This window comes from Lipotes vexillifer, unplaced genomic scaffold, assembly GCF_000442215.2.
Source record: "Lipotes vexillifer unplaced genomic scaffold, Lipotes_vexillifer_v1.1 scaffold1103, whole genome shotgun sequence".
Classification (NCBI taxonomy): domain Eukaryota; kingdom Metazoa; phylum Chordata; class Mammalia; order Artiodactyla; family Lipotidae; genus Lipotes; species Lipotes vexillifer.
The window spans coordinates 263,688-275,768 of NW_006775759.1; the positions used below are offsets into that span (position 1 = coordinate 263,688).

At 34.1% G+C, this 12,081-nt stretch overlaps 1 protein-coding gene across 1 annotated transcript in view; it reads left to right on the forward strand.

Annotated features, from left to right (window-relative positions):
• Positions 1 to 4,388, forward strand: part of CSN2 (casein beta) — a 9,729-nt gene extending 5,341 nt beyond the window's left edge. The window contains exons 5-9 of the mRNA XM_007450172.1: positions 748 to 771; positions 868 to 909; positions 2,211 to 2,708; positions 3,301 to 3,342; positions 4,066 to 4,388. Of these exons, the coding sequence (XP_007450234.1) occupies positions 748 to 771; positions 868 to 909; positions 2,211 to 2,708; positions 3,301 to 3,306 (570 nt within the window). The 3' untranslated portion in view covers positions 3,307 to 3,342; positions 4,066 to 4,388. The remainder of the gene's footprint in view (positions 1 to 747; positions 772 to 867; positions 910 to 2,210; positions 2,709 to 3,300; positions 3,343 to 4,065) is intronic.
• Positions 4,389 to 12,081: the final 7,693 nt, after the last annotated feature.

Sequence of the window (12,081 nt, forward strand, 5' to 3'; positions counted from 1 at the left end):
GTTAACCTCTTTCCCTGTTTTGACATTTATTGAGCACTTTCTATATCAGACTTTGACTAGGAGCTGTGGTACAAACTGGAAAGAGGGATGCTCTTAGTAAAGAGTGGAGAGACATGCAAATGGACATATTTTGTTATTATAATAGCAATCTAGTAAATAAGAGGCAGTGAGAATTAGTGTAGTCCTAAATCTTCCTGGGGGAGTCATATAGATATTTATGCTTGCACCACTCTTTTTTGAGTCTGTTATCACCTGTTAGTTAAGTGGTACATCAATATACTTTGTCTCTCTGCAAAGGTTATAAGGTCCTTAGGAGAGGGTATGTATTTCTTACAATTCATTTGAAGCCTAAACATAACAAGGGAACTAAGAATGATTAACAAATGCATCAATGGTTATTATCATATATATATTCAATGACTATTCTTCTAGAACTAGATGAGAGTATTAGAGATCATTTGTTGTCATAAGAAGGGAACAGGGTGATAAAGAGAAACTAGCTTCTGTTAAATGCCTCTTTTAGTATTATGCTCACTAATTTTCTTTTCTTTCTTGACTGCATCATCTGTTCTTTTATACACAGATTTATTCAGAATAGTGTAACATAAAGTTTCAGCAATTAAAATAATGATATTATCAAACAATATGTCTGCATTAACCTGTTAATTGTCTTCATTTTCTGATGTATGTTGACAACTAAGAATTATTCATTAAAATTAAACCTGATTTTATTTTTTTCTTCTGAAGGAATTTGTTACGCACATCAACAAGGTAAAACTGTTACATTTAAATGTACATATTTTCAAAATTTCCTGTTTGATTTTTACAAATAATAACATTTCTTTATGTGTAATTGTTTTTTAGCAGAAAATTGGGAAGTTTAAACATGAGGAACAGCAGCAAACAGAGGTAATTTTTTCACAATTAGTATATTTTGAAAATTATAATGAAACATACTACATGAAAACATACTTATAATAATTATGTTCAGTCTAAAGAATGGTAATAATATAAACATCAGTGGAAGAAATTAAACTTTGAGAAGGTGAAAATATTTTTAAAGACTTAAACACAATTTGAAACATATAATCAGCTTCCAGAATTTAGAATAAATACCTAAGTATAACTATTGATTTATTTATTTTACTAATAGTATACCTGTTTTCAATAAGTGCACATTGGTAGGAACATTTCTGGATAGGGGACTGTGATCTCCTTATTCTCAAGATGGATATGGTGAGGAAAGAGAGGAGGGAAGCAGTGTGGCAAAAACCCTAATTTGATCATTTACCAGCTGTATAACCTTGGATCCAAGTTTATCTGTACCTCAATTTCTTCACCTGTAAATTGAGAATATTCATATACCCCCAGGATTGATGGGCTGGCGCACAGTGAATATTCAGTGATTTTACATTAGCATTCTGTAGCTTTTATACTCACATTTATGAATGTGTGAAGTTCCTAAAAGTATTTCCATTACACAGATGAGAGAAGTGAGGTACAGAACAATTGAGTACATAGTTGTGTGGCAATATCACATAGTTATTAAATAGCAGAGTTTGCTTAAAAATAAGGATTGGGAACAACACAAAATTCTGTAAATAAATTACTTTTATGGTAACATACTTACCTAATTGTGATATTTAAGCTTTCTTGTTTTACCAATGAAGTAAGGTTGTCTGGAACTTACACCAAATATTTGCTAAATCAAAATGAATTTAGGAATTGATGCCTCTTTAAAGACAAAATTACCACCTTCTACCAAGGGAAGTAGTGCTAGAAGTCTACTGTTGTTAAGTAACTCCTTTAATTAAAAAAAAACAAATTAAGACTTACTTTTCATTAAAACAAACAAAAATAAACCTTGGTGTTATCCCTTTAAGTCTTTTTAAAATAGATCTTCATTCATTATGTGAAAAGAATTTTGACTATTATCAACACATTGTTGAAAAGTCTGTACCCTCTGAAGACCAAAGTGTATAGCTACAGCTCTGCAGGCAACTCAGGAAAAGGTGAAACAAGTCTTGAAATCTCCAAACATTTATTTCTTTTGGCTCTGGATTCACCTATGAAGGAAGTGGGTTAATGAGAAATCCCTTAGTGGGCATTTTACTCACTGAATTATTGTTCAAAAAAGAAGAGGCTAATTCATAATGAATGACAATTCTAACTGAATTATAGACACAAAGACTATTTTTCCTTCTTTCCAGGATGAACCCCAGGATAAAATCCACCACTTTTCCCAGCCACAGCCTCTAGTCTATTCCTACACTGGGCCAATCCCTTACCCTATCCTTCGACAAAACATCCTGCCTCTTGCTCAACCCCCTGTGGTGGTGCCTTTCTCTCAGCCTGAAATAATGGAAGTCCCCAAAGCTAAGGAGACTATTCTTCCTAAGCATAAAGAAATACCCTTCCCTAAATCTCCAGTAGAGCGCTTTATTGAAAGCCAGAGCCTGACTCTCACTGATCTTGAAAATCTGCACCTTCCTCTGCCTCTGCTCGAGTCCTTGATGCACCAGCCTCCCCATCCTCTTCCTCCTACCCCCATGTTTCCTCCTCAGCCCCTGCAGTCCCTTTCTCAGCACAAAGTCCTGCCTATTCCCCAGCAAGTGGTGCCCTACCTCCAGAGAGATATGCCCATCCAGGCCCTTCTGCTGTACCAGGAGCCTGTACTTGGCCCTATCCGGGGGCTCTACCCTGTTATTGTAAGTCCAAATTTACTAATTGTGCTGTTTCACTTATGATGTTTCTATGATGTTAGAGTAATTGAAAGCTCTAGAATAAAAGAAAAAATGAATAATGAATGGTTCCAAAATGCATATAGTTTAGATCAGTGGTTCTCAACACTAGCTACAAATAGAATAACCTGGAAAACTCCCCCCCACCACCCAAATCTCAATGTCTAGGCTTACTCATGGAGATTCTGATATAATTGTTCTTTCTATGTAGAAGAAACTGAATATTGGGAAGAAATAATTTCAGGGACTATGATTTAACTGGTCTGTTGATAATTTAGATAAAGAGGATTAAGGTGTACTAAAGCCAGAATTAAATTTGATAACCTCATTTGGTTGGGAATAACAAACCTAAGAAAGTTTGTTATTTTCTACAATTTTGAAGTTTTGCTTGTGCACAATTATTTCCCCACATGCCTCATTTCACATCTTGTTTTTGATGTATGAGCATATGAGGGAAAAATACTGAGGTGTTTGTTTCAGTACTCATGAAATTCTTAGGGAAAGTGTTCTTGCCAAAAGGTGAACTGTATATTTATTCATTTATATTTTAATTTTTAAGGTCTAAGAGGATTTCAAATTTAATCCCCCCTTCTCACTTTTGGTAAGCTTTAGGAATTTGGAGATAGACTGATCATTTTTATAGTTAATATCTCTTTACATTTCATTTTCCTGGATAAGCCCCAAATAGTGGCAACTTCCATCAATATACCAACTTAATTATTAATTAACAATTTATTCTCAATGACTGACTATTAATTATGCACCTGAAATTTTGTATCTTTTATATTTCAAATAATTCAAAATTGTACGTATGTGCTGTTGACAGATTTGATTGTTTTTCTTTCAATTGCCTATATCCTTATGCTTGATTATCATCATTTTTAGGAAAAACTGCAAATAATTTCTTCTACTTTTATGTAAACATGTTAGAGCTTATTTTAAAGATCAACTGCATTCACATTTCTAACTTAGGCTTTATGAACTTCAGTTAGTTATCAGTTAAAATTTATATATTGTCTTTTAATTTATGAGTAAAAATACAGTTTCTTAGTCCAGACATAAGGCTTAAAAAGGGAATAGAATATAGTTTTGAGATTCTTAAGATGTGAATCCTCTTGTGATCATGATCCAGTAGACATAAAACAATTCTAAGTGAGCTGATATTTGGTCCTAGAGGAACTTTTATATGCCTCCAAGATAGGGTGCAACATGGTGCATTTGTAATAAAATTTCTCTTATGAATTAGTCCGACCAAAATTACAAATGGGGAGAGATGAAGAGTTATACCATATAACTAATTCTATATTTGTCCTCTATTCCACAGAATTGACTGCGACTGGAAATGTGACAATTTTTCAATCCTTGCATCATGTTACCAAAATAGTTTTTAAATGAGTCAATATGGAAAAATATGAAACTTTATTCCTTTATTTATTTTATGCTTTATATGGAATTCATCTTAATTTGAATTTGACTCATAAACTCTATATTTTCAAAAGCTTAATTCAACAAAATTTCAACTTTAAGTGGGAAATACCATAAACATATCAAAAATATGTATAAAAATAATTTCTGGATTTGTGTTTATTATTTCTTTAAGAATCTCTTTCCTAACCAGTCATTTCAATAAATTAATCCTTAGGCATATTTAAGCTTTCCTGTCTTTATTATAATTTTTCAGATGTAATTGGCCTCTTTATTTTTAACTTAAAGTTATTATTGGCATTAAAAATAGCCGTGGAAAAATTGAAATTGAATAGAATGCTTTGAATTGAATACCAGAGGATATTAAAATGTGGAGGAAAAGATAGGGTGATCATATGCTGCATATACTCTAGAAAGTCTTGGTTTATACCTATTATCTCAGTTGAACTATTATACTTGTGCCTTTCACTCTCAGAAGTATTCATCATTAGCTGTTAAATTTTATGGTCATAAATTAAGAATTTATGACTTAATTTATTTATGACCTAATAAATAGGAAAAAAAAAAGCTTCAAATGTGATATCTGAATCACAGCTCTATAATGTGGTAGCTAAGTGGTGCTGCATAAGTTAGTCTCTAAGAGCTTCCATTTCTACATCTATAAAATAGTCAATTTAAGGGGTTTTATTGAAGTTGTAATGTGAATAGTGCACTACACGGTACATGATAGGCGTTCCTGGTTGCCCCATGTTCCTGACTTCACTTACACCAGAGCAGCAAGAGCCAGTATCATAATCAGAATGAGCTGAGTTATGTGATTTTAGCAATTAATGTGCAAAAGAGCAGACTTATGTGAAGCTCTGATATCCATTGTCTCTGTCTGTGGAGTAATTATTTCATCGTGATGAATTATCTGTCTACCAAATCCTACATTTTTATACACAATTCCATCCCCTTGAGTTTACACAGTGACTTGTCTAATTTCATCTTTCCTGCATCCTCAATGTTTTCCTCACCACAGGATCAAGTCCAAGCTATACTTAGGCATAATATCTCCTATCTTTAAATAAAAATTCCATCCTCGACAGTTCTTTGGTTACTCTATGACAACTATCATAAAAGAAGTATCCAAACTGCTGTGTCCATTTTTTCACTTGTTATTCTCTCATTAACCTGCTCCAATCAAGATTTTTTTCCTATGGAAACCACTTTCTTGAAGATTACCAATAACTTTCATCTTACTAATCTGTGTTCATTTTACCCAGCCTCTCAATGCTATTTCGTAGAGCTAATCATTCCTTCTTTTTTGAAATACCACACTTCTTTTCGTTTGAAATCCTAAACCTGATAAGCCCTTGGTTTCTCTCTTAACTCACTAGCCACTTGTTTGCAGTCTCTTTTTTGGTATTTTCTCCTTTTTCAAAACTTTAAGGGTTGGACTACCCTAGAAGTTAGCCTTACTTTTGTTGATGTTGGTCAGTTCCAAGGCTTTAAGTCCATTCATGAGCTCAGAGCTTCCACACATATATCTCCAAACTTACCTCTTTTCTGAACCCCAAACTCACGTACTCAACTGCATTCTTTGCCTCCACATCTGAGTACCCAATTAATATCCCAAATGTAATATTGCCAAGCACAAATTTTTGTCTGAATCCAGTCCCCAACTTGCTCAAAATTTAATTGGGCATATTTCAATAACAAAGGCAACTGATGTAATAGTATGTAGGCAATAGACTTGAATAAGCACTTCACCAAAGAGGTTATCTTAATGGTCAATAAATATATGAAAAAGTGCTCAACATCATTAGTCCTCAGAAAAAAATGCAAATTAAAGATACCGAATAATATCATGACACAACCACCAGAATGACTGAAATGAAAAGAATGGGTAATACCAAGTATTTGCAAAAACAAGCAAACAAAAGGAATGAAAAGCAAAGCTAAAATAAATGTTAACTGGTACAAGCAACTTGGAAATCTGCATTAGTCTTTGTTGAAGATAAACATCTGCTTATCTTATGAATAGCAGTTTCACTCTTAGGTATATAACCAAAATAAATAAATAAATAAATAAATAAATAAATAAATAAATAAATATATATAATATATATATATTTATACATGTTTTCTCTAAAGACATTTATACATATACACATATATGCTCTAAAACATTTAACCAATATTCTTAGCAACGTCATTATTAATATCCCAAACTAAAATCAACATGTGTGAATTAACAGTATTTTGTGTAAATAAATTATGGTATACAATGCAAAGGGATATTATACTGTAATTAACATGAATGAGTTACTGTCACACAAAACAACGTGGATGAATTTTTTTATAAATAACACTGAATGACAGTAACTGGACACAAAATATAGTGGAATGTACAACCCCATAAATAGAATCCATTAGAATCTATGAGCAATTAATATCTAATGAGATAAACTAGACTATTGGTTATCTGAGGGAAGGTAGAACTTGATAGGGAATGTGAGAAAGTGCTCTCAGGTATTAGTGAAATTCTTTCCCTTAGCCTGGAAGATGAGTACTCTGTGGTAATTCATTTAGATGTGGGCACTCAGTACATTACCTATCTTCTTCCTTTTCCCTGTGGTTGTGGCCTCACTAATGCAGAATCACTTCTTTGCTTTTGGACTTGAATGTAATTACATACTAGGGCATAAAACCTGGCTTCCTCAGAAGCTGTGGAATAGTTGGTTAATGCTACTATGAAACACATAGTTTTAGCCCCCCTGGGCTGAAATTTTTAAAATGAGAAGCAGGAGGTAAGAGAGAACTTGCACATTAATTCTCCCTTCTTTTATTTTCTGTATATTATTCAGAGGTGGTCATTACACAATAATCACCTTCCATTTTTAATAACTGAAACAATTCAGAGGACCCAAACAGTTTATATTAACAGAACAGCTTTATTACAGGTGGAAGATAGAGTACACCAACAGGAGAAGGGTATGCGCTGAAATCTAAGGAGCAAACTTTGTTTATCCTTCCACTGCTTGGTAGCAAAAGATATGTTTCATATTCACATGTTAAACCATAATCGAGGGTGTGCAAAGTACCTCAATACCAGGAAGCTCAAAAATATTTGTTGTGTGGATCTCTTACAATAAGCTAGTCATGCAGGCATATTCTAGCTACATGACTAGTTTTAACCATTGAAATCCAAACCCCAATTTGCTCCTCCACTCCTAGATTCCACTGAAATCTGGTGAAAACCATATTCAATTATTACTAAACAATGTTGACAGGCTAATATATCCTGCTGGAAGCAACTCACAGGCATATGGTTACAGAATACAATTTACTTTCAGTTATTAAATATCATAGTGTTGGCCAAGAGTCAGTAACTCTGAAGACAAGCATACAGCCAACCCAGACCAGATGAGATTAACCCTTGGTATGCATAGCCTTTCTGGAAAAATCTTATGTGCTGGTAAAGCACACCTGCTGATTATCCTTCAACTTGTAGTGAAGTTGTTCTTGCATTGCTTTCATCTTTCCTTACCTCCATTTACATAGGGTACAGGCATATACATAATTTATAATTGCTTCCAAACAAACTGTGTTTCAGTAAACAATCAATCTAAATAGAAGCAGAAGTTGTAGACATTTATAAATGTTTATTATATAAACACAAATTGAATAAACATAAAATATTGTAACAAAGTTGATATTGAATTTAAAGAAATACTTTAACATGACAATGTATTTTCTCTTTAATAAGTACCAGTTAGATTGAAGAAATGCCTGAGTCTTTGAGAGAACCAATATGAAAACTGATCTAATTATACTACAAAACTATTGAATTTTCTGTATAGTGTATGGAACTTTTTCCCCTCAAAAGTTATGTTCAAGTCCTAAGCCCTGGTACCTGTGAATGTGACCTTATTTGGAAATAGGTTGTTTGTAGGTGTAATCAAGTTAAGATAAGGTCATACTGGATTAGAGTATGGGACCTAAATCCAATGACTGTTGTTCTTATAAGAAAAGGGAAATTTGGACAGAGACATACACAGATATACACAGAAGAAAGATAGCCATGTGAAGGCAGAAGCAGAAAATGGAGTGATGTAATTATAAGATACAACCACAAATTATGGATGCCAAGAATTCTTGGCAACCACCAGAATCTCCGAAGAGGCAAGGAAGGGTCTCTAGAGCCTTCAGAGGGAAGATGGCCCTAACCAATACATTGATTTCAGTCTTCTAGGCTCCTGACTTTGAGAAAATAAATTTCTGTTGTTTTAAGCTACCCAGTTTATGTTTTTGAGTCATAGCAATCCTAGGAAACAAATACAATTAAATGTACAAAATTTGGTTACATTTTGTTCAAAAATCAGCTGAAAATCTTTGATCAAATTATTTAACAAGTAGAGAACCAAAAAAGTTCTGCCTTACTAAAATTATTAAGAGCAAAGCTTGCAAATGGGAAAACATTGAAATTTATACCCCATGGAAGAAATTTTTTTTTAAATAATGAAAACTCAAATAGCATACAAAATTTAATTGTGAACTTCTACAATTGCAATTTGGTATATCTTAAAATGTAGCTAGAATATTTTAATTGCTTTTGGATGAAGAAGTGACTATATGTTCCAAGGGATTGTGATACCACAATCCCTTATCTCCAATGGGAGAGGTTCTTGAACCTAACAGAGGAAATTAACATTCCTCTATTGATTATGGACACTCAGGGAAATCGCAGTATTATCACTTCCTCTAGGATTATAGGACCTGAGTGATCATAAACCCCTGAGATGTGGGCTACCCACATCTACAAAGTAAGTCAGTCCATGGAAGAATGATGATGAAGTTTGAACAAAAGTGTTAATGACTACCTTCAAGTTCCTAAATCCCACTGTACTCTACTCTTGCAATTTTTATTTGCATGAATTAATAAATTCCTTTCTTCTTTGCATTATTTTGAGATAAGATTTATTTATGTGACTTGGAACCATAAGATTTCTGACAGAAGAGAACCAAGTTTCTGTACCTCATGGTTCTATGTTAGTGGATCTTTCACCACTTATGACCATAAAGCTTATATTTTTGAAAAAAAAAAATCCAAGATGGAGTTCTTGAATTATAAAATTAATGTTTTAGTTCAGGATTTCATAACGAAACTCCACAGACTGAATGGCTTAAACAACAAACATTTATTTTTCACAGTTTCAAAGGCTGGGAGTCCAAAATCAAGGTGCCAGCAGATATTGTCTGATGAAGACTTCCTTCCTGGCTTGCAGATGTCTGTATCCTCACACGAGAGAGTGAAAGATCATCTCTCTCATATCTTTTCTTATAAGGGCACTAATCGCACTCATAGACATTCCACTTTTTTTTTTTTTTTTTCGTTACGCGGGCCTCTCCCTGTTGTGGCCTCTCCCGTTGCAGATCACAGGCTCCGGATGCGCAGGCTCAGCGGCCATGGTTCACGGGCCCAGCCAATCCGCAGCATGTGGGATCTTCCTGGACCGGGGCACGAACCCGTGTCCCCTGCATCGGCAGGCGGACTCTCAACCACTGCGCCACCAGGGAAGCCCCTACATTATACTTTCATGATCTAATTGCCTCCAAAGATGCTGCCTCCAAATGCCATCACATTGGGGATTAGAACTTCAATAAATGAATTTTGGGGAGCACAAACATTTAATCTATAGTGATTAAAATGACCTGAATTTTCAAACTGAGTAGCTCTTGTGAAATTTAGGACAGTAGGATCCCAACTACTGAAAGTGAAATATATTGGAAGATATGGAAAATTTAGAGAAACTCCAGATCGCAAATGCTCCTGAAAGTCTCACTGTGCCTCATTTTCATGATGAAATCATGATTTTTTTGTTTATTGTAGCTAACTGTTACCTTAATTTCCCACTTCTAACTTTTGCTTCACCATAACAAGGATTCAACCTTGATATGATCTGGAAGTTCCCAATATTTGGTCACACTTGACCTGTGTACTCCTGCATGTCAACAATGGATTGGAAGGAGTAGCAGAAGAAGAATGCATACATTCTTCAGTTCACTGTCAGCACCATTTTTTCACAACCATTTCTTTTACTCACTTGTGTTATTTGTCAAGCTCTAGAATGCAGTTTGGTAACCATAATCAAAATGGAAACATTTAAACATCTGTAAATAGATATGCCTAGTTCAAATGGCCCATCACTTCCCTGCGTCTATAGACAAAGCATAAATGACTCTGCTTTAAATTTTCCATGAAGAATAAACTTTTATAAAAATATTTTCTGCCTAACGACAGTTGACTGAAAACTCTAGTGGGAGGTGCAAAGTAATTGAAATTGTATTTCCGACCTTAGGGGAAATGGAAGGAAACTATTGTCACCAAACCAAGTGATAACTGGTAAACTCTGAAGCAGAGTGATAATTTAAAATTTCAGAGATATAATGAATGGGGTAATTATTTCAAGAGAAATGGTCAAACCAGAAGTGATCTCTGTGTGAGGCTCATTATTATATCCTTAGGAAAATTAATGGCTATCTTATCACATTGTTTTTTGATATATAAATACAAAAATATTCTGGTGAACAGAATTTGTCTGCTGAACAGAACTCTGGCTCAAGCTACTATTAGAGAGAGTGATGCCCACCTGCTATTTACAAATAAGAATCAATTTATGGATCTATATCCCTGGAATGAAGGGAACGTCAAAATTCTACAGGAAAGATCATACTATAACATCATATTTCCAACCCTGGTACTTATCTTCAGACTATGAATTTGGGGCATTTACCTGGATAAAGGGTACTATCTGATCTTCTTACAGACTCTGGATTCCATGCCCTGTCTTACCACTCATTACTTGGAACAGAGACTGTCCTGATAATCTTTGGTTCATGTTGAGATTTCTTTGAGTCAATCAATAATTTGTGTTGCCACCCAAGTTTGCCTCCTTTCAAGCCTAGTGATAGTCTAAACCATTTATGATAAGTCCTCAGTTCAGAGTGTATAGTTTGACTGGATATACTTAGTAACTGGTCTAATCCCCATATTACCTCCCTGATGTATTGTATAAGGAGGTCAAAAAATACCAAATAGAAACCATTGTTGTGTCTCTTTCTATAAGAAAATAATAATTTTGCATCTCTGTGAGAATTACAACAACTGTTAAACACTAAAAGATGCAAAGACTAAAAGATAGTGAATTACATCATTATTCTACTTCCTCACCTGGCCTTTGAAATAGCTTCTTGGAGAATAAAAACAGATTATTTCAAATTTAATGAGGTTATGACACCTATTACAGGTGGTATTTTAATGTGGTACACATCAGATAAATTCCTGATACTTATTTTACAGCTAGTAAATGATTTTTTCTCCATTCTGATTTAAAAACTAAAGGAAAAGAAGAAAATACCAGTAGCAGTTTGCTTTCATCTTAAAAACAGAACTTTCTTTCACATAGGACAGTTTTTAAGGTCAAGTCTACTCTAGTCTTGCATCACAGTTTAGTCTACAGAAAACGTGACTGTTTTATTGCACTACAGTTCATCATGCATTCATTAAATCGATGGCTTTATTCCTGTAGGATTCACAACACATGAAGCTGTGTTTTGTTGCTTCGTTGGGAACTGACATGATGATAGAAACTGGGAGATACATTTTATGAAGACATAGTGATCTGTACATTCCATTAATTTCCTGCAGGTCCAGTAGTCTGAGTATGTTGACAAACCTTCTCTAGATTGAATAACAAGTTGTTTCACCTTGTACTTCTTAACACAGAGAAGGCAGGAGACCCAATGTTAAATGGCTTTTTAAAAATTTTTTCAAGGCAAAAAATATATGTTTGGATGTTATGTCTATGTATATACTTAATTAGTAAGAAACAGAACCACTGATAGCTATCTAGATTGTCTAAGCTGTGGT